This window comes from Rhodamnia argentea, chromosome 11 (assembly GCF_020921035.1).
Source record: "Rhodamnia argentea isolate NSW1041297 chromosome 11, ASM2092103v1, whole genome shotgun sequence".
Taxonomy (NCBI): Eukaryota; Viridiplantae; Streptophyta; class Magnoliopsida; order Myrtales; family Myrtaceae; genus Rhodamnia; species Rhodamnia argentea.
In genome coordinates, this window is record NC_063160.1 from 2626917 (window position 1) to 2650033 (window position 23117).

The 23117-nt window shown below is 37.8% G+C and overlaps 1 protein-coding gene across 1 annotated transcript; it reads left to right on the forward strand.

Moving 5' to 3' along the window:
- Positions 1 to 35: 35 nt before the first annotated feature.
- LOC115744140 (nuclear transcription factor Y subunit B-3-like) lies at positions 36 to 17625 on the forward strand. Its single transcript, XM_030679250.2, has 2 exons — positions 36 to 53; positions 16944 to 17625. The coding sequence occupies exon 2, from the start codon at positions 16969 to 16971 to the stop codon at positions 17557 to 17559; it is 591 nt and encodes a 196-aa protein (XP_030535110.2). The 5' UTR covers positions 36 to 53; positions 16944 to 16968; the 3' UTR covers positions 17560 to 17625.
- The last annotated feature ends 5492 nt before the right edge of the window (positions 17626 to 23117 follow it).

Sequence of the window (23117 nt, forward strand, 5' to 3'; positions counted from 1 at the left end):
GGACGACTCTTTCTCTCTCTTCTGTGTGCTCTCTCTCTCTCTCTCTCTCTCTACACAAAAGGAAAAACACTGCGAGCGACAGGAGCAGGCCCTCACATGCCCACATTGGGTCTTCTTTCCGATTAAGGCCCCTCGCGGTTGTGTATTTTTACGCTTTTGTCCCACCCAATCTCTGAATTAACGAGGATTACTGTCCTTGTCTGAAAAAAAAACAGAAAAGTTACGGAGGCTGTTCTTTTTTCGTTTAATGGATCTCGAACCGTTTTTTCCAGATATTTAGCAAAATTCTGGCAATTCTGAGTCACTTTAAAGTATATACCGTCTTCGGGGTGAAGGGAGTTTACTAGAGACGATCGTTGGAAGCCGCCCTTGCCGGCCTCGGATGTGGGGTGCCGGTACCTTACCGGGGGAGGGCTACCCTCGCCGAATGGGCTGTGGGCCGCCCTTGCCCTAGCCCGATCCGGCAAAGGGATGTCTGTTCCTCCCTCGAGGCCACTCGAGGGAAAAAATAGAAATAAGAAAAAAAAAATAAACAAGAAAAAATAGAATAAAGATTCAAAAAAAATATTTAAAAATATTATTAAAAATTGTTTACATCAATATTATTTGTTCTACATAGGACATCCAGCGTCCACGTCGGCGATCCAATGCTAAAATTGAGTGATGGACTCAATTGGCTTATAAATTTTTCCTTTGTTTAATGTAATCCCTATATTTTAGCCTAATATGATATATAGTTTCTAAACTTTTAATTTGCTCAATGTGATCCATTTCAATATAGTCCTTGACCACATTGAATAAATTAAAAGTTGAGAGACGACATTGCACATTGAACTAAATTAAAGTTCATGAACCTTATTGAATAAATTAAAAGTTCGTGGACTACGTTACGAATCGGGTCAAATCTCAACAATCATTTTTGTCATTATTCTTTTATTTTTTTTTTTATATTTTTTTTTTGAACCAATAGCTCATGGGCTAACAAGGTCACGAGACCGACCACCTAATGATTTTCACACTAACGTGTACTCGACCAAAACTTTAGAACCTTCGCTAAGCATGCGATCGCTTTGGCATAATTTTTTCAGTGTTTATTATTTAGTGTAAAACAATGAAATCAAATAATAATTGAAAGGGACAAACGCATCAGTGTAAATTACGGAATATGTATTTCTATTTTTCTACTACTTAACATGATTAAATTTGCTACTAAAGTCTGCATATCTACGTGTATAATTGTGGAAAAATTACCAAAAGAAATCTTATACATACACTTTCCGGGTCGGAGCGTAGACGAGCGAGCAGAGCCCGGGAAAGAGGTATAATTATGCCAATTCAGTTCTAAACTCTTTTTTGCCAATTGAGTCATAAACATTTTATATTTGCGTCAATTTAGTCTATCCGGCTAATTTTGGATGAAAATCGCTGATATGAACATAAGCCGGTCTTACGTGGCGTGATCGGCGCCGACGTGGACAATTTTAAGTAATATTTTATAATTTTTTGAAGTTCTTTTTTTTTTCCTTTTCCTTTTTTTTTTCTTTTAAAGTGGCTAACAAGAGTCGTCGGCCCCTCATTAGCGGCCAGCAAGCGTGTCTTAGCCCTCGCCCGCGAGGCCCGCCGACCCTCGATGGTCATAGTACGAAAAAAAAAACAAAGAAATGAAAAGGAAAAAGAAAACGCAAAAAGGGAAAAAAATAAAAATTCGAAAAAAAGAATATCAAAATATTATTAAAAATTATCAACATCAATAATGGCCATTACGGAAGACGACCGACATCCATGTTAGAGATTTTTTTTAATCAAAATTGGCTAGATAGATTGAATTGACACAAGTGCAAGAGGTTTAGAAATCAATTGGCAAAAACTAAAATGTTTAGAACTGAATTGACATAATTACAATAGGTGTGTGGCTTTTTTGATAATTTTCTTGTATAATTGCATATCAACATCTCCTTAATCTCTGCCTCTCCACACGCATTTATGTATCTTCCTCTCTTTTAGAAAAAAAAATTACAAATTGCTGCTGGACAAAATTGGAACGCACACATTTTTCCTTCACGTTAAAAAAGAATCATATATGATTTATTGTTAATACACAAACCATAATCCCACATAAATAATAACGCGATCACCAAAAGTAATGCTTATGAGTGTTGGAGTTTTGACTTTAGTTTATAGAAGAAATGGTCGCTTCACAACGGATAAACAATTTAAAATATTTTCATAAGGATGAAATTTGAAAAAAATGTCTCAATACTCGATCCACTTTCAATCTATTTCGTGTCGGCTACAGCGTCGATTTGAATTGGGAAAGAAAATCCATCGACCGACTCATCATCTCCACCGCCATAGGAACTTCAAGATGACCCCAAGATGCCGTCGATACTTGTTTAGGCAATAAGAGGTCGTCTATAATTGACGAAATGAGGAGTTGCCCTACGCACTATGTATAGACATATTTAATAGAGATTACACGCGAAAATGCCTTAATTAGTGTTGGAGCATCGGAATAACGTAATGTAAGTTCTCACGAAAGTAATTAAGCAAGCGTTTGACACTCTAATTATTTACAACATGTCTAATATCCTTATATACAAAAAAAATAATTATATTGCGACATCAAATATCTTAACATACAAGTTTAAATTGACAAAAGATACCGAGACATTTAATTAATAATGAAAGTATTTCGTCATCGTGCGAATTTCATCCATTGGTTTTCTCTTTATATTATTATTATTTAACTATTTCCTTGCAATTTACGTGAAATTGTGATTACTAATCATTCGAATGGGCAAGTGAATAATTTCTATTTCGGTCTTTCAAAAGTAGGTATTATTTTTTTTCAAAAGGGACTATACCTTTTCCACAGATTATGAATATGACTCCACGAGGGCATTCTGCTGATTGCTTCCTGTTTGCAACTTTCACTTGAGTGGCTTCTGTCCATATCATCTTTTAATTTGATCTATCTTGTGGAATATATCTTTCCTTTTTTTCTATGAGCGAAACAAAAGGTGGCGGATAAAGTGGCAAAGTCACTCAGCTTAAAGTCACCCCCTTTTCTTCTCTTACGTTTTGGCTCAAGATTGGATGTGGGAACTTTCAAAGTCGAGTTGGTGTCATGGTAGATTATTACTCTTTAAGAAATTCAAAATGATATCGATAAGCCATCGATTTCAATTGTAAGAGGAATTTACACCTCTTCCTGGGGTCTCGAACTCAATTCTTGTCAAAAACACTTCAGTAGTGAACTCCCGAACGAGCCGGGCCGACGTGAGGGAGTGAACCCCGAAGATCTCCCGCTAAGGTGGACCGGTCGTAGTGCATGGAAACTCTGTCAAGAAAACTTTCCTCTAAATATTTTAATTCTGACAAAATTATCCTTCTTTAGAAAGAATCAAGTTAATATTTTATTACGGATATAAACACGTGAATGAAAAATTTTTATTGTTCCAAACTTGATATGCATACTCAAAATGAAGTCATCACATATTTGCTTCTAAGTGAATTAAATCTTGTTATTTAGATGGAGAGAAATGTCGCCTCTAAAGACTCAGTGTAGAGAAGACTTATGTGACACATCGACAAGGACTTTACTAAAGCTCAAAGTTACTGTTCTAGTTCAAAGAGTTTTTTCTACTTTCAAAGAGTGCTTCTGAATTATGTTCAGATTATGTAATATCTTCTGACTATATTTTGAAAACCAACGTTTGGTAGGTTTCCGGTTGGGCTTTGTTATTTATGTAAGTCTATAATCTTTGATTGATAGAATTATTTTCCAAACAAATTGGGAAAATATCTTCGATTGGATATTACCTTCCATGGGACAAGAAAGCTTGCATATTTGAGTAAACTCTACTTATGAAAACTAAGGATTTAGTTGTATGGACGACTGAATCTAAAAGGTTTAGACTCTACTCCAACTGTTTCTAAATCTTCCTAAATACAGTTTTGTTCAATCGAGATTGATGACGTCCAATCACCGATTGAAGAGTAATCCTTTGAAGACTTATCCAACGGCTAGTTTGGAGGTGAAGGAGTATAAAAAGGGAGATTCATGGTGTCTGATTAGAGAGAGATCATAACTTACAAATTCCAAAGTACTTGAGTTGTTCAGATTCATATAATTATTCTTGATAGCGAAATACTTATTCTTTGAAAGGTTCTGTAAGAGTGAATAGTGTGATATTACTTGTAACCTTTCGGTGATTGATCCAGTGGAATTCAGCCAATCGGCTATCGGTGTGAGAGAGTGGACGTAGGCTTATCTAAGCAGAACCACTATAAACTTTGTGTGCAATTCTCTTGTACTCTAAACTCTCTTTACTATGTTTAGATCATTGCATTTCTTATTCTGAAACTGCTCTTGAATATATTCAGTTTCTATTCTAACATGTTTAAATTCTGCAATTAGTTTCAAAATTATTCAGAATCACCTATTTATCCCCTTTAGGTGATATTGCCAGATACAACAAACTCCACTTGTCAAAAGAAAAATATTTTAAAACAATACTATCAATTCACTAGGATTGGTTCAAATGGGATCTTTCTATCTCGCCTGGGCATATCAATCTCTCCCCATGTTTATTGATATAAGAGCTTCTGAATTGTTCTCTAGTGTCGATACGTTCAGTGTTGCTACATGTATTTATGATAATACATGTTCTAAAGCTGCACGACTTTGGAAGTTTGAGTAGAGCAACTTCCTAGATTCCATTGCAATGGTCCAGATGCTACAACTAAACGCCATCTGAAAGCTGGGGCAACCCTTTTTCACAGCAAAAAAACGTGCAAGGAAGCTTCACCAAGAAGACAACTGTACACTATGACGAGCCGTGCTACTTGCTATTAAAATGTCACAAACTTACATGATGTGAAGAAGACAAGCGCCAAGATTCAAGGTGAGTAACAAAAGATTAAAATCTACATTTTTTTTCATATCACCACGAGTATTTGAACTTTTAACTTGATTAATTCCCAAGAAAAAATGTTAGGATTCGACGCAATGTCGTAACGAAGTAAAGTGTAAAAGTGAGAAAGAGAAATCGAGATATGAAATTTTATCTTGGTTCACCTTTAAATTAGGGCTACGTCCAGCAAAAAATTTCACTATAATTAGCACCTCACACATCTCATTACATTACTCAATTACAAGTGAAAAAGAGTATATATAACGATAACAATTCATGAGCCCGAGCCTAAACTACTAATGAAAAAAATATGAGCTTAAATCGTAAAAGTCCTATGGTGTCCAAGGGACGCTGCCCCCTTGAGACCATCACCGGAGCGGCTTCCTCCGGACCTTCGCTCGTTCGGCGTGAAGCGGGACCTACGTGTTTTCCTATCGTAAGGGAGCATGAACTACACCCTAACAAAAAAAAAAACATAAAAATTGCTCCGTCCACGATCGCCTCATGGGTCCCGCTTAGGGTGACAGATTTGTTGCATCCGAGCTAAACACTCGACGACTCGGCCCAATATCTTAGGCATCGAATCATTAGTATGGGACGAATTTCACCTCAACACTCGACCTCTCGGCCCAATCTCTTTGGCGTCGAATCATAAGTACAGGACGGATTTGACCTCATTTCTTTAACTTGCCACCGTTCCACTTGCTTTGGCTTTTTTATATTTGGAATGGATCGAACCATACCCTTGGACCCATCAGCTATTGAGTACAAGCACATAGTACAGCGCCGGTCACCCAGCATCTGCATTTAGATTTATGCCGTGTGCAGACACGTTCTTCGAGATGAACATGGGTTTTTTTCCCCCCTCTGCAAATAAAAGTAACCTTTTGACCAAAAACAAATTAAAAGTTGCCTAAGTATCACACGTTGTAATGATATTTGTGTTGTTTTTTGATGTAACGAAAAATGCTCTGACAGATTCTTGGTATTCTGTCATTGTCAAATCTGAAATAACTGTCTCCAGTAAATTTTTTATTTTATTTTTTGTAAAAAGTAAAAACAAAAATCAACGGTCATAACGAACGAGGCGTTGGCTGAATTGGTGAGGTCTCTGAACCTTAGACAGTTAAAGCGATGATGTTCCAGGTTCGAATTTTCTTGGCCGCGTCTTAGAGGACTTAACCAGTGGTATTGATGCTCATACCCCACTACCCTCGAGGAATAGTCCATTGCACGTGAAAAACCTCGGTTACAAAAAAAAAATAAAAAATAAAAATCAACAGGTCATATATACATACATATGATGTAATATCGTTTCCGGATATGCTGAAGGGCAATTTTTGTCCTAACGCTAACTTAATTTGTCCGCTAACTCCAGAAAGAGCTCGAAGAACTTTCGGCCGATTGAAGATGTGCAAGCAACTAGGGTTGAGAAGGGCGATTCCGGTAACTTCTCGATAACATCGTCACTTTTATGATATTTTTACTGCTTTTGGCACTTTACAAAGTGACAATTTTCTTATATTTCACTAGTTTTCATTTGTGTTTCATATCAAGAGCTTAGATTTACCAACTTCTATAGAGTTTACAGATCTTTGTGATGCAACCTGTATTTAAGACAAGGGCGCTCAACCAACCAAAAAGATCAATCCTTATTTAAGATCGATGAGCCTCTCATCGGCAAGTCCCCTCATTCAAGCTCAGTATCAAAAATTCCAAGAGTCTAAAAAAAATAAAAATTCATAATTCAAAATTTATCATTTCCCTGTGCATTAAAAGCCTACAAAACAATTTGGAACCACCACAAGAGATGTACTTTTAATACCTCCTATCTAGGTGCTTCTTGTTTCTATGTGCTTTAAGGACTTATAGTTTCTAGATTAGACTTTAGCCTTTTGATTTTCTTCTATTTTGCTTTATAAGGCCATCAAGTTTCCGTAGAAAGCATACAAATTTGATAAATGAAATTTGCTAGTGCAATTTCTTTGAACCTCGAAGAGTTCGTGCACTTTGAAAACCTAAAAGAGTTTTCACTCTATCCTTGTAGAGTTAGAGTTTTTCAAAGTATGTATCCTTAAAAAGTTACAATTATTAATCTAGACGAATTGATGCCATTTCAACTTCCTTTGAGGTCTAAAAGAGCAACCATTAATATGTTTTTTTTTTTTCATTCTATCCATTCATGAATTGTCCACTTCCTTCCATCATCGACAATCCTATAGTGCTTATATCATAAAACTCAATACACGAATGTAGATACAAGAGTCCTCAAACTTTTGGCGTTGGAATCGGGTTATTTCTATATGTATCGACAAAGTAACGATCATTTTTCCAAACTTGCACATAATTAAAATTTTCTGCTCGTTTTGCTGCTCTTCCCATCCTATTTTGTCAGTAGTCATAGCAAGACTGCATCACTTTGTTTGAGTGGTTTTACCAACTTTTTTTTTTCGAGTCAATTACCAAATTTGGTCAAACAATAGGTAAACATAAAAGGTGTTTACACAGGGAAAATAAAATCCGGTAATGCTTAAGTTCAAATAATTAGTTCTGCATCAGTTCAAATAATTCAAAATTGACTCAAACTAAAACTGGGTAACACTCGACCCAAGCGGCTCACCGGCCTAATCAAGTGATTAAGTGTAGCTCAAGCACACAAGATATCCCATGTATTGAGCTCAAGCTTGCAGCTCCGAGATCTAATCGGCTTTAAGTCGATAACGACGCTTAAACTTTAAACCCGAATCGAGTTCGTGCAGTAAACTAAGTCGCTCGACTTATCTCGCTTGCACCTCAAAATTAGGCCTTGGCCTTTAGTACGTTGCCCTAACCTAAGGAAAAGTGTCTCATCCTCGCTAATCAGATAGTCTTCATCGAATTCTTCGAAGGATTAGCATAGAGAAATCCGCTATTGAAAAAAACCTTCACAGGTTCAAGTGTACTTTTCATCCCTTATATTTTATATGTTGTGCGATTGAATCCTTGAATTTTTATTCTATCCCATTGAGCTTTCTCCAACTTTGTGACAAATTGATAGCACGAGCAAGATGTGTCCCCACCCTACCTTCTTCATTTTGATAGCCTAAACAGCAACTGCATAACCCGCTTGATTAATTAGGTCAAATCAGGTCACTTCAACCCACAGATGATCTGAAAATACGAAAAATGCCACGTGTGATTTTCACTCTCAGAGTACACGTGGATTTTGTTTATACATAAAAAAAGCCGCATAATATTTAACGCATAACGAAAAATGCGACGTAACATTTGACATTTAATATAAAAAGCCATGTAATATTTTCGGTCTAAATTTATCGACGGAGGCACTTAAGTAATCTTTTTTTCCTTCGATTTAACATTTAAGTAAGCCGACAAAAAATTTTGACATTAAATTAAGCGCTGTACGGAATTTTTAATACTTTTAATGTCCTTATTCCCGTAATAGATAGAATATACACCCTCCAGCTAAAAGTTTGAATAGACCACGTTTCAAAAATACGGCATGTGTTTTGCCGCGTGGCATGCATAGAGGCATAGTGAAGTGTCACCTGGCAAGCACAAAAGATAAGTTTATTTTAACTTTGACATTAGATATAATCTAGGCCAATCACTAAGCCAAAAGTTTATTGGTCGAATATAGGCCACGTGTCGAAATTACAATATGTGTTTTCAGCATAGCATGTACAGAGGCAAAGTGAAGTGTCGCCTAGCAAGACAGAAATGAACATTCTCGTAGTTTCGACATTAGTTACACATGATGGGCAAATGAGTGGGCTAGGCCAGCTCCACAGCTAGTCCTAGACCGCTTTTGTGGATATCTGTGTGGAAGAGTCCACCAATTACAATGGGCTGGTGGACTCCAAGGCCCATGACTTGTTTGCCTTAGGAGTTTTCTAGGAGAAAACACCATGCTTTCAGTGCATTACAAGTACGGCATCTTTCGACCAAAAAAATAAAATAAAAAAAATACGGCATCTGAGCCGGTCTATACGAAATATATACTCTAGTCACTATGAACGCATTTGCCTAATCTCCACATATGGTTATACATAGAAATACTCTCCTCAAAGAGTAACCGTCGGATTCCGTTTGCATTGACACCGTTTGCATTAACGCTAGTTTAATTCATACAAGACGCCTCTAAGTGTTGATTTTGGCATTAACAATCTATTCTCTGGCGGCACAACAAAGTCGTGAGGGCTTAAGCCCAGCATTGAACTTAATCTATCGTCGTCATGGCCAAGTATAGACGCAAATTTATAATAGAGGTCACATATAAACAGACAATATGAGAGAGTCCTAATAGAGAGGTGGATATGAAGAATAGTATATGATTCATAGTTTAGTCGTTCATTAAAGAATTTGCATCGGCCAGACGTGCTTGAGCAACGGTGGCTTGTTGATGTCCTCTAGTGATCGTTGGCCGGCGAAAACCATTGGTAGTTCACCAAGCACACAGGTTTCTTCCTTCCTTAGTTCCTTCCTTCCTTCTGTGTTTTATCTTTTATTTTTTGTTATGCTCAGAAGGAACTCTACCATATGATCTTTGGAAAAAAGTATTAATCTCATCAATTAGGTAAAATACAAGTTAGGGCGCGCATGACAACACTTATGGAGTAGAAATTCTACTCCATAAGTGCTTTCTGGCTGTAAATTCATCCGATTACGCAACTTTATATATATATATATATATATATATATATATATATATATATATATACTTATGGAGCATTATTTTTGCTTCATAAGTAGTTTTGGAGCTACTTGAAGAACTAAGAAAAAATTTACTTATATCCGGAAATAGAGAAATCAACTTACGGCCATAAGTTGATTTCTAGAGCTCAAGTATTGCCATGTATACTAAAGAACGAAATGACCCAAATATGAAATTAGTTATTCTAATCTCCCTCTCTATGTTGGTGTAAAGGTATAAAGCACTTTAATAGTTCAATTTCTTATTTTTTTTTTTCATATTTGTTATGCATGTTACTCACTTTTATTCTTCGCTATGCTATCTATGAGGTTACAATCTCTACACTCTGTTTCAAGTGTAAGGCCCGACTCACGGCACGGGTAGGGTCCGACTATTTGTACCTTATTGCGCAAGGAAAAGGTGGGCACGACCTAATTGAACCTGAGCCGAGCCCAATTCGACTCAAAAGACGACGTGTAGAATTTTCAAGGCCCGGATCACGAATTAGGATGGCTGGGCAAACAATTTGATTTGTGTGTCCCGGCTAGCCCCACATAGGGTCGCCCGGGCCCACACGACCTCGGTCATTTTATGGAGAGATATTAATTTTTTTTACGTAATGGGTGGCCTAGACAAGCACCGTTAGACCCGACATCCAGCCTAGTCCATTGTTCAGATCTACATAGAGATAATATGTCTCATGATTTTAGAAAGGAAAGACAAGAAAAGGAGTTTTCGCTTGGTGCTGCTCAGCGCTCACCGGCCAAAAAAGGAATACAAATAGGTTGGCTTTTGTTTACTCAAGCCGGTATTACACAAAATTGCTTTACAAAGTGAAATGGCAGATCCTGAGTGAACATTTCGAAAGTAAACCGCATTCAATACTCAGAAAAAAGATATATCATATCACCCTGTAAATTGGCATCATCGACGGATCTTAGCATATCTAGGACTGTTCGGCTCGGGTGTGTAATGATCGGAAGAACTTTGCTAGCGTAATAATTTTTGTGTGACTATGCGAGTAATGAAATGTTGTGGCCCATAAATTTTTGAGACAATGGATCCCCCAATAGCTTCTAATTATTCGTTATTAATTTTTTTATGGTTCAAAATAGGCTGTTAATTTCGCCGCGAATCAAGGATAGTCACGTAATCATTTCTCTAACCAAAAGTACATGGGGCTTTATGAATATGGTTTTGAATTTGAACAAGAAGAAAGTACTCCTCCGATTCACACACAACACTAGTCAGAGCATTTTGCTTTTGCCATTGCAGATTGCATTTACGTACTTCAGGACGTTGTGTTTTGTACCTTAAATGTCCAGTAATCAATGATTACGGACTTGTCCACTCCGCGTCAAATCATTAATTAGATATAATCTCGTGATTAAGCACACACCATTTGTGCAAGCACCGATGCCTCCACTGCTAAACCGTCCCAATCTTTCTAATTTACTTCATGGTAGGCGCAAGAGAACGATCTATTTCCCAGCTGATTGGGTTCACAGGACGAAGGGGGGAGGAGGGGGGGACAGATGAGGACTTTGGATACTGATCATAGCTTGGAGTAGTGCTAGGTTTTCAAAATTTATTTACAAAGTTAGGTTTTAGAATCGAAATAAGATGGAAAAAGTATCAAAAGAGTCTTAAAACCACTGCATTGGTATCAACTCAGTCCTATTAAATATTTTAATTGGATCAATTTAATTATAAACCTTTTGCATTTGTACCAATTCAGTTCATCCGGCTAATTTTGATCGGCAATTACTTATATAGATGCCGGCCATCTTACATGGCAAGTGCTGCGTTGGCATGGACAATTTCATAATTTTCTGAATCTTTTTCAGATTTTTTTTATTTTATTTTTTTTTCATTGTGGCTGGCCACAATGATTTTTTTTTTTTTTACGAATATATAAAATTTGTTCACGTCACCGCTGATCTTGCCAAGTAGGATGGCCGCAACATCTGACATTATGTCGGTGATTTCTGGCCAAAATTGGCCGAATGGACTGAACTAATACCAATACAAAATATTTATGACTAAATTGACCTAATTGAAATATTTAGGACTGTATTGGTACTAACACGATATGTCTGGGACTTTTTTTGGGTACTTTTCCAGAAAATAGCCTAATATCGCTCCTTAGATAGAGTAAGCTTTTTCTAAGTTCCTATAGTTCGATGTCCCCTCCAATGGGCACGTATCGAGAATCATGTCCTTGAAATAACCCCGTTGTCATGCGGGTGCCTACATTCTGAAGACACTTCTACACTAAGCAAAGCATGTTATGAATGGCATTCAACTAAAAAAGCCCATCCCACGAAAAACTTCAGAATGACTGTAATGATGGGATGGAAGTACGTCCATTCCCCAACAGAAGTTTTACGTGATTAGTTTTAGGGAATCTCGAATAGACCTGTTAAATTGACCATAAAACCATTTCTTAACTCAGATATGAAGAGCTGATTGAGTTAATCATATTCAATAATTAGGTCACAATTGAGTTTAAACATAAATATGAGCATTAAAACGGGTCGTAAATGAGTTTGCAACTCTCTTCATTCTCTCTCGCCCTCACGATCTAATACTCACTCTCTCTACACTCTCACCTCAATTTGGATACGAGTTTTCCTAAATTGAATTAAATATGGAAGTGTTTTGAGAATACGTGAAGGGTCGGCTGTGTGTCACTACATTAACATTGCAATAAAATCGGTCATAAATGTGTTACGTGGACTTATTTGAGCTAGATCATTATAACCGATCCGATTCAATCCGATCTATCTATTTGACAAGTCTATTCTCGAATTATCTATTTGCATTTTTTTTCCCCCTTAGTACGGACAACATACTGCTACAGAAGGTATCATATAACGAGAAAAAAAGGGGCCGGATGGAAAAGCTTGGTACTTTTATGGTGGCGTATGGAACATTGGAACATTAATATTCGTCGCTTTACTCTTTTTGGTGTTTGTTGTGCTCCCGCGATTGGTTCTCTCCCGCACATCCCGTGCGCTCCGCCCGTATCAGCTTTCGTCTACAGGGCGCACGCGGGGCTACAATCACCTGGACCCAGATCCCACGTAGAAAGAGTCGACAGCCCTTCGCCCGATGGGTCCCACATGGGCTGCCACAGAAATCAACGACTGTGATTGCACGTGATCCGCGGACCCGAACCCCGACCCGGTGTAGCTAGTTTTGCTAGTCACGTACTCGGTTGCAACACGTGCTAGACGTTGTCAACAAGTTTCGTTAAGGGTCTATGTTGTTATCATCAGCCTATAACCCTCTTAGCTTCTGGGTGGATAGGGTGTCAATCCAAATAGCAATTTTACGGGGATAAGGTGCCATAGTCTTTTTTTTTTTTTTTTCCAAATCACTTGAATGTCATAACTTCTAAAAAACGTTCACTTGAATGTCATAATTTTTAATCTATCACTTAAGTGTCAATTTTTTTTAAACAGTCACCTAAGTGCCGTAAATCTGATTGTGATATAGCACTTATGGTAAACGCTTTCAAAAAAGCCGTGACACTTAAATGATTGATTGAAAAGTTACATGACACTCAAACGATAAAAAAAAAAAAAAGTTATGGTACTTATGTAATTGCCGTTCATAAGTTATGACATTCAAGTGATTGGAAAAAGAAAATTATGGCACCACAGTGAGGGCATTTGTGGTGTCCTTATCCCGCAATTTTACATTTTCTCTGTTCAATACGAACCAAACTGGATAGACCAAATCATCTACGTGCTTTTCGTGATGGTACTCCCACTTGACCTTAATCTTATTACCAAGATTTTGCCTTTGAACTGATTTTATCTACTGCATCAGTCTTACAATAAAGTCAAATTATTCATGTGTGAATATCCCTCTTGAACATTGTATTATACTCGTGAACTTCTAACTTTGCCCAGCAAAGATCAAATTTTTTAATGAAGCTTAAGTACAATGTTTAGCTGATCGTTTAATTCTAAATAAATTACTCGTAGGCTTTGGATTTACCTGCTTAAAGTCGGTTCTCATAATAAAAAAAATATTTAATTCAGATTGATTCTAGAAGTCCAATTTCTATATAATAAATTATTTATGCTATATTAGACTTGCCGTCGCGGATGTGACTCCATTTATATCCACCGTCCATTGAGTTTTGGAAAAATAGTCTAAAAAATCATAAATTTATTAGATTTCTGTTAAGTCGGTTCTAAATCTTTTAGTTTTGTCAACTGAATCCTAAATCTTTTCCCGTTTTGACAATTGTGTCCATTGACTATTTTTGACGGGAAATCGCTATCGAATCCTCATCGGCCACAGTAAAGAAAAACTAAGAAAACAAAAAAAAAGAAGAAGAAAAGAAAAAAAAAGGAAAATGGAAAAGACAAGAGCTGTCCACGTCGTGCAGGCCGTACTCACATAGGACGACCTGCATTCACGTCAGCATGTTTCGGCCAAAATGATGGACTCAATTGGCAAAATATGAAAATATTTAGGATTCAATTGGCACAATTAAAAAAGACATGACTGAATTGACAAAAATGCAATAGATTTAGGACTTTTTGTGGATAATTTTTCCATTGAGCTCCCCTTTCTCTCTGTCTTGCCGTACACCCCGATTTGTTTTCAGACTAATCTAGAATTTCCAAACCGTATTTTTCTTAATAACTAAGTATACAAAATAAAATGAAAAAAAAAAAAAAATTCTCCAAGAGCCTCATTTACATAGTCCTTGCATAATAACGTTCAAAATGGTGTCGACAAATGGCTTTATACCCAGTACCTTCACCCATGCCATCTCATCCCCATCCTAAACAAATCGAATTAATCGTCTCCGTCGTGCACAAAACTTGCTGGGTCAAATTTTTTGGTAATGTCAATTGCAATCTCTGTTGGTCAAAGCCCTAGATGTTGATATCCTGAAGTTTCTAGGGCCAACCCTGCTGAGATAATTGAAAAATATGGTGTGTTGATCATGTGCCCGCCTGCTCTAGGTCGGACACAGATACAATTCCCGGATTTAGAAGCTTCCGATAATTAACTATCGGAGTACTAAAGCTCGGATTAAGGGGATACAATTTCTAAGATTAGTCTAATAATCAACTAGATTCAGCCAACGATAGTTAAATCAAGTGGACTTATAGTGCTAGTGACATCGAGAAGGGTCTACTCCATCATCACTTTTGCTCTCCATTTATGAGAGAAAATTGTATGTTAATTAAGGCAGAACTCGCAATGGCATCTTAGGCCCGCCTTGGACGGCAAGAAGGGACAAGGTCTTTTTAAGTAGCATTTGACATTGGAGACAATTAAGGACAGTTGCATGAGACACCCTATAAGCTTTAGGGGAAGCTGTTTTGATGTGGAAAAGCAGCAGCTACTTGCATCACTTTGGGTACGTATATAAGATAGTACATACGAGGGGGCGAGATGAAATTTCAAAGGAGAATCAAATATAGCGGAGTAGGGAAAGTTAGCGTTAGCGCGTGTGGAAGTAGGTTATAACTCAACGACTTAAACTTTCGATAAAGTCCGAATTACCTAACCACTAAGTATCAATCGAAACTCGAGTTGTCAAAGTTAGAATAAGAAAGAGAAAAAAGAATCCGTACTTCATCGAAAAAAAGTTATTAGTCTTGAACTATATTAGAGAAAACTCAAACTAATATCTAAAATTAGTCAAATTTATAAAAAAAATAAAAAGAGGTCACTATATCATCCATGTTATGTGTAGCTTGAATTTAATGTCACGAGCCAATCATAGTAATCTCGACCCTATTGTTAGTAAGGAAATCGTTGACTTGTTTAATCCCGCAAGGGAGGTTTTTAGTGTGGCGGGCTCAACTAGGTTCTTATTTTGTTTCCTTACTAGAGATCGAGTAAAGTTTTGGTACGTAATGTAAGGTAAGAGTTTCACACCCGTCCCGATTTATTCTTGTACTTTTCTACTTAGAAACTTTTTCCATCGAAATTATGAAATTCGTCACATCGACAGAATCATACCACTTCTTCGATCACTCAATTTTCGTTTAATGTAATGTGCAATTATCCATGTTAACAAGTAGATCGATCGATGCGCGGCCATCTTTCAACATTCTGTACTGTAATACCTAACAGTCATATTCACTCCTTTGGTAGCCATGTAGGGGCATAAAGGAATCAAATCACTTATGCCACTGCTTTTGGAGATTGTTCAAAGATTTGTGCAGGAGATACACATGGTTTTGCTTCCCCTAAAACCATGAAAAGCCCCCAAACCTATCCATATGGATTCCTTTCATCTCACCATGCAAAAAGTCTCTCTCTTTCCCTATTAAGTTTGCTCCAACTCAAAATCAAGTGCGATCATGGAAAGCAACACCCAAATGGATATATGTCCAGAAGAGGAGAACAATTACCGCAATTAATCCCTTCTCAATCAACTATATCATTTCAGAAAAATTGTCCAAAAAGTCCTAAATTTATCGAACGGAGCCCAATTCGGTCTTAAATCTTTTAATTGTACCAATTTAGTTATTATTCTTTTTTTCAATTTGCCAATTTAGTCCCAAACCTTTCAATTGTGCCATTTCAGCCCTAAACCTTTTGATGATTGCCAATTTAGTTCTATACCTTTTGATAATTTTCTAATGTAGTCCTTTCGGTCAAATATCGAAACAATAGGTTTATGACTAAATTGGCAAATCTTCAAAATGTTTAGAATTAAATTGACACAAAAAAATGTTTAAGACTAAATTGATAAATTATCAAAAAATTTTATGATTAAATCGACACAATTGAAAAGTTTAAGGCCGAATTGGCTGCCGTACAATATGTTTAGGACATTCTGAACAATTACCCCATATCACTTTTGTAACCCGACACCTTCTATAATCTAATCAGTTCGACCTCTTCTGATCGACACATGTTTGTGGTCCACGATAGTACCCTAGACGCTTTCTTGTCGGAAGAGCAGTGGAGGAACTAGAGAGCTCGTATATGTAGCCGAATACATGAAACTCCATGCAAAGAGAATCGACGGACATCGCATGTGTGAAACACATCCGACCCGTGAAATTCCGAGAGGACCCGAAAAAATCGACCAACATATACTAAGCGCTTTCCCAAAAAAAAGAAAAAGAAAAACATCACCTTTATTCACATGCATGGTCCTAAAATCAACTAAGTGCTTGTTCCTTTCCTTCTGTGTCCACATCAAGCCGAGCTTGCACTTTCTTCCCTCTCTCTTTTTTAAAGGTATGTTTCACACCTTCATCTCCCCCTATCCCTATAAAACCAAACCCTCTTTCAGATTCCCACAACTCATAAACAAGAACACTTCCATCACGAAATCAATCTCTCTCTCTCTCACACGCACAGACGATGACCGGGAAGAGGAGCCAGACAAGCCCGGTCGGGAGCCCCTTGTCGGGCAACATGTCCGACGGCTCGAGCTACAGCTCGAAGGAGCAGGACCGGTTCCTGCCGATCGCCAACGTGAGCCGGATCATGAAGCGGTCCCTCCCTGCGAACGCCAAGATCTCCAAGGAGGCCAAGGAGACCGTCCAGGAGTGCGTCTCGGAGTTCATCAGCTTCGTCACCGGGGAGGCCTCCGACAAGTGCCAGCGCGAGAAGCGCAAGACCATCAACGGCGATGACCTCCTCTGGGCCATGACCACCCTCGGCTCCGAGAACTACGTCGCCCCCCTCAAGGTGTACCTCAACCGGCACCACGAGGCCGAGGGCGACAAGGGTGCCGCCGCTGCCGCCGGCACGGGGAGGGGCCACGAGAACCCGCCGGCCCCGTCGGGGGCAGAGCAAAGGGTCAACGGCGTGGGGGATTTTCAGAGCTTTTATGGGTTGGTCGCTGCTGGGGGTGGGTTCAACGTGAATCGGATGATGATGGGTGAGAATGGGGATGGGAGTGGAAATAAAGTTATGGTTCCTCAAATTCACAATGGGGTGGGGCGGTAGAGAAATTTTAGAGTTTTAATTAATTAATTTCAAGTGGGAATATAACCACCAATTTGTTAGTTGGTATGTCATGTTGAAGTAAGCTTATTTTTGTTCAATCTACTCATACTAATGGAAATATATCTCAATTCTCTGTAATGTCTAGTTAAGTTTCTCCAGTTATTTCTCACAAATCTAAATTCCGTCACAGCTACATATTGAAAATTTGGGGCTCATTCGGGGTTGTGGACGAAATGGAAGAGTATTCAATTTTTCCTTTTAGATTAAATGCATCAGAAATCCTAAAATTTTGTAGGGGACGTGCGATTGGGTAGTAACACAGTTAAAAAGTGCGATCGACTCCTAAAATTCATCATACTTGTACAATTAAGTCCTTTCGTTAGATCTGTTCAATATGCCCGATTAATGCTGACCTGTAACTTTTATGTTTTCTTAATACTCATGGTGCCGATTTGGTGCCAACTAGGCTCTACATCAGACAAAGCCTTGAAAGATTTAGAAAAAAAGATTAAAGATTTTTTTAAAAAAAAAGGGAAAATGATTAAAAGCACAAAAAGTAAAACAGAGTGCCCATTTATTTTCCTTTTTCAATTTGGGACTTTTTTAAAATTTAATTGAATTTAGGAGGAAAATGGCATTGGTTTGGTCATTGTTCCACTCTTCATTAACATAGTAGGAAAGAGAAAGTATAACACAACTTCGCATCAACATTTTCTGTTAAACAAATTGGACATATCTAACAGAGGACTCACGAATATCAATTTCATAAGGTTTTTTTTTTCTTAATTGTACTTTTTGAAAATTTTAACGGCCTGTTGCACTTTGATATGTCATGAAATAAATTAATTTAACTCATACCTTGACAATGACAGATATCCGAGGGAGCAAAAAAGATGTCATGAAGGAACCTACGCACCTCTTTTTCGTAAAAGTTACTTTGGTATCTAGAGACAATATCACAAGATGTTATAAAGGAAGCTATGCATCTTCTTCTATAGAAGGTTACTTCGGTATGTAGATAAAAACATGTGGTACATCAATATATCACGTGTTATGTTAACGTGAAGTCCAAACCCAACATGCTTCTACGAATTTCAAGATTCAAAATTTGAGCGGTCATCAAAATAAATTACGTGAACAAATTAAAAATATACAATTGGCCCCGGGACAACTGATTTTGCATGTTGAGAGGATGCTTTATCTGCCCTTTTTCTTATTGCAAATTGAAACTCTTTGCGATATTCTTTTCTTTTTGTTTAAGGTAAAAAGTTTGTTACTTTATGGATAGCGAGGTATGTTTTGCCCTACATGAACCAGTGACAGATTGACGAACCGGCCGATGATTCTGTTCGGTAAGAATATTGTATATTTTATGTCTCTCCGAAGGCGAGGTTGTAGTGATTGAATTAAAGCAAATTGAATTGTTTATCAATCTTTAGATGATTCACCAGTAAATAAAAAATTCTAGACGAGGGAATACTATTTGCCATGAAAGAAAATGACTACAGATGGTATCTCACCCTTTTTATGTACCTTTTTGAAGCCTCAACTGGTAAAGGAACAAAGAGTTGGTGCTGTACGGATATCCGAAATAGGGGCACAATATCTCATATTTACCAAGTTAGGATTCGAATGTTCAAACAAGATGGCTAATTATGAAACTTGTATCCTAGGATTAAGGGAGACCTTGGGAATAAAAAATGAAGACCATTTAGTGTCCGGGGATTCGGACTTGATCATACACCAGGTTAAAGGAGATTGGCAGACTTGAGATGAAAAACTTCTTCTTTATCACCGCCACTTGGTCGATGTGAACCGTATGTTCGGTAGTGCATGATTTGGACCTTTGATTCCAACAGGTTAAAGGATTCCGGGTAATCCTTTCTTATTTCAGCCTTTGATTCGCGGCAGCACGAGCTGAACCTGGACAGTGCCATGATGGACATAGTTTGCCAACAATTCAAGATCACTTACCGATAATTTTGAGGACCCTCCTAAACTATACTCATTATCTTAATGACTAAATCAACGGTATCAAGTGACCCTAAAGTTAGGTCTACTAGTTTCTGTCACCCACATACATTCATACATTCTCCAACAATTTTATTAGGGTTTTTTTTTCTTTTCCATTGCTATCTGGTATGTACTCAAGAATTAGTCTCTCTGCACTCGTTGACTAGCTAAATTCACAGGACGACGTGACCGAACCGCTTGCCCGCTCATGTCGTCACCAGTGTGGACTTATTGTTGGCCGGCCAAACTCAATTCATCATTTCTAAACAGAGAAAACATCTTTGGGTAGGTGAACTAGCAGAGTTCGAACTGCCTCAGGGATGGGAACATCAACTTTAGCAGTCAGCATCGATAGCTATGTACATTAACATTGTCCTCATTTCCATCAGAGAAACAACATTATTGATGTTACACAAAATCGGAAGCGAAGACAAGACCAAAACGATCCAAGCGAGAGATTAATGTAGAAAATTTAAATCTGACTCGATAGATTTACGTGATTCGGCGGTGTGCCTACTCCACGGGGAGAGATCGACGGATGGTTCTAGTTACAATAAGCAAATAGGTGATTATAATCGGTCAATCATACTCATTCACAAGTGTTTCCCGACCTTGATACAACCCAAAAAGCCCCACAATAAGAATTCAAAGAAAATTTCTCTCACTTAGTTTCTCTTGACATTTCTCTCAAAGTTAGACTTGACGTAATGAACAAAATAGGTAAAAAGATTGTTGTTTAATGTGGTCCCCGTGTGTGTAGAGATATTTCTAATCTTCTCGGCCAAAATTTGCCGGATCGGACGTCAGATCAAGGAAGCAAAATGCTAGAATTCCCAGCTGCATCAATATGGTGGGAGTCCATTCGGTCGTGGCCGAACGTCTAATCCAGTCTCAGGACTTATGAACGTGCCAAGTTGGACCCTTGGTAGGTAACCAACAATGCTCGGTGCTTCATTGCCGACATCGCCACATGATTTAGGACATTCGAAATATCCCTTTGCGCCCTGCGAACCAATTTCGATCGGTTGGGACGTCCTCTATTCCAATTCTCATCGGTTCCAAACTTCAACAGTGAATAAGGAAGCTAAGGCTGTATTAATTAATTCATCTTTTGGCGGGCTTTGTTCCCGGCAACAAATAAGAGACACGGTACGGCTAATTTGTATGCTGGTCAGCACGTACTAAAGGAAGTCTTTAAGCCAACAAAATCGACAAAAAAACAAAGGAAAAAAATGTACTACAAATGACAACGATTGGAACCTATTAGAAAAGTATCTCTTTGGATACTTGCATTTGAACAAGAAGAAATTACGTTGACTGGAGCGCCGAACTAGGCAAATGTATGTAAGATTTGAGAATTATCAAATAGAAAATCGTTGGCACTAGCAGGAAGCACTAGCATTGTTCTGATTTGATAGACGTTGTTCGGTTCTTGAACAAGGATATGAGTCCAGCGAATTCGAATATTGTATGGAGAAATGATTGAGAGGCAGGATTATGGAGAAACTAGTAAAAATAGACAATACAGGACACGCAGAAAGGGCACGATGCAGCTAGGATCCTAGGGGCAGAGACGACGGGAGAGATAATAGAATAGAAAATTACGAAAATAGATTGAAAAGTACAGGCAGCGCAAAATAAATGAAAGAGGTTGAATACTTTCAACTTATTTCTCGAATTTGAACCTTTATGCATTTGGTTGTTTAAATTTCTAATCAGGATATGATTGTATATGATAGGATATGAAATCCAAGGATTTTATCATATCCTATATATTGTTTGGTGAATTGCGGATTTAAAGTTGGATGAGTAGAGACAAGGCGCAGCTAAGATCGACTCTATTTCGCCGAAACATTAGGATGCTTTAGAAATTATTGAGTGATGAGTTCTGATGAGTGAGTTATTGTTGAACAAAGATTTTTACCATGTAAATTCGTGCACAATATCAACGAAGCGGACCCCGTAGAATCGGAGGTCTTGATTTGGAGTCAAATCCTTTGAGAATGACTCGTTGGCCTTACTCATTGTCTTGTTGAGTGAGTAAACAAGTCATGAGCAATATAATTATTCAACATGTTTTCACAAGTTGAAGATATACGCATGCAAGCCGTCCAAGAGAGTTACTTTGAAAGTCAATGATCAACCTCGAGTTCTTCTTAACATTTCGGGACCCATTTCAAATGCTGAAAAGATTCAAGCGGTTAAATAATAAGGGACGTGATCTCATATCATGCAAAAAAATTGACTAAAAAATAAGGTTGTGGAGATACCCAACTTTGCAGCTGAGGACCCTAGCCTAGCGCCACCGGAGAGGTGGCCACACTTGATGGTCGCTACTGTCGAGGAGGCAACCTGCTCCCGAGAGGCGGCCCGACATGGCGAATAGGCAGCCTAATGTGGAGGAGATGCGATGGTCGTGGGAAAAAACTTGATTCTCATCGTGTCTATTCTTTTGGAAAATTCTATCCTGGTTTATCCCACCCCTCCCCTAGGATATTTTTATCTCGGCTATATCCTCCTTTATCTATCCTGGATAGCTACCAAACATAGGATACGATAAAACATATAATCTCTTGGATTATATCTCGACGACCAAATGCAATCTAAATGAAATTCGATTTAGTTGAATTTCAAATTTGAGTAGATTTCGTAAAAGGGGTTTCTTATTTTGAATATAAATGCTATACATGTAATAGATATAATTCTACTCGCTAATTAAGAGTGTGCATTGGCCTCTGTTTGACCGGGAATTATTATTGGACAGGCCCGTTTTGAGTAGCTTCACACGAATCAGGGCGGTTCTTGATTCCCGAGGATGAACCGTAGAAGACAAAGTATTTAAAATAAAAATTATATGAAAAAAAATACATTGTGGTTCTAGAATGGACATGCTCAATCATTGGTTCTAGTGAATGGTAATCGACCCTATCCGGTCTGGTTTCTAATTTAAGGGTGGGAATTGACTTACCCTGGAACTAATCATCCCTATTGCTTCTAATACGATAGAGCAAACAAGGGGAGTGTTATGTTTTGGGTGTAATTTAGGGCTTTGAAGCACTTAAGCAATTGTAAATTCTATATTTTTTGGATCTATAGTGGGTTTCTTGACAACTAACTCTCATCGTAGAATGGGTATTGACACTCATACCGAACTACATAAATTTTTGATGCATTTATCGTTTCTCATTGATTTTTCTAGTAATTTTTTCTTTTCTTGTTAGATTTCAATTGCAAGATCCCTTAGTTCCCATTTTTCATTTTCCCAGCAACCGATATTAAAGTTAAGGCTAGGTTTTTTTTTCTTAGTTTTGATTTGGGATTTTTGCTTATCGGATCATCATCAATAAATTTTGTTATCGCAGTTAAGTTTGGAGTGAACGTAAATTTTGGAAATTTTAGCGGGGATGAACGACTTTGGGTTGTGGAACATTAAGGTACATATATGCCGCATTATCAACCAACAAAAATGTTACATGGCAATGATAAATTACCAAAAACTATGAAAAAGGCTAATAAGGTAGAATTGATGGAAAAGATGAAAGCAT

What these genes read in the sequence shown, in the direction of transcription:
- LOC115744140 (XM_030679250.2), top strand. Translation starts at nt 16,969, where the DNA reads ATGACCGGGAAGAGGAGCCAGACAAGCCCGGTCGGGAGCCCCTTGTCG.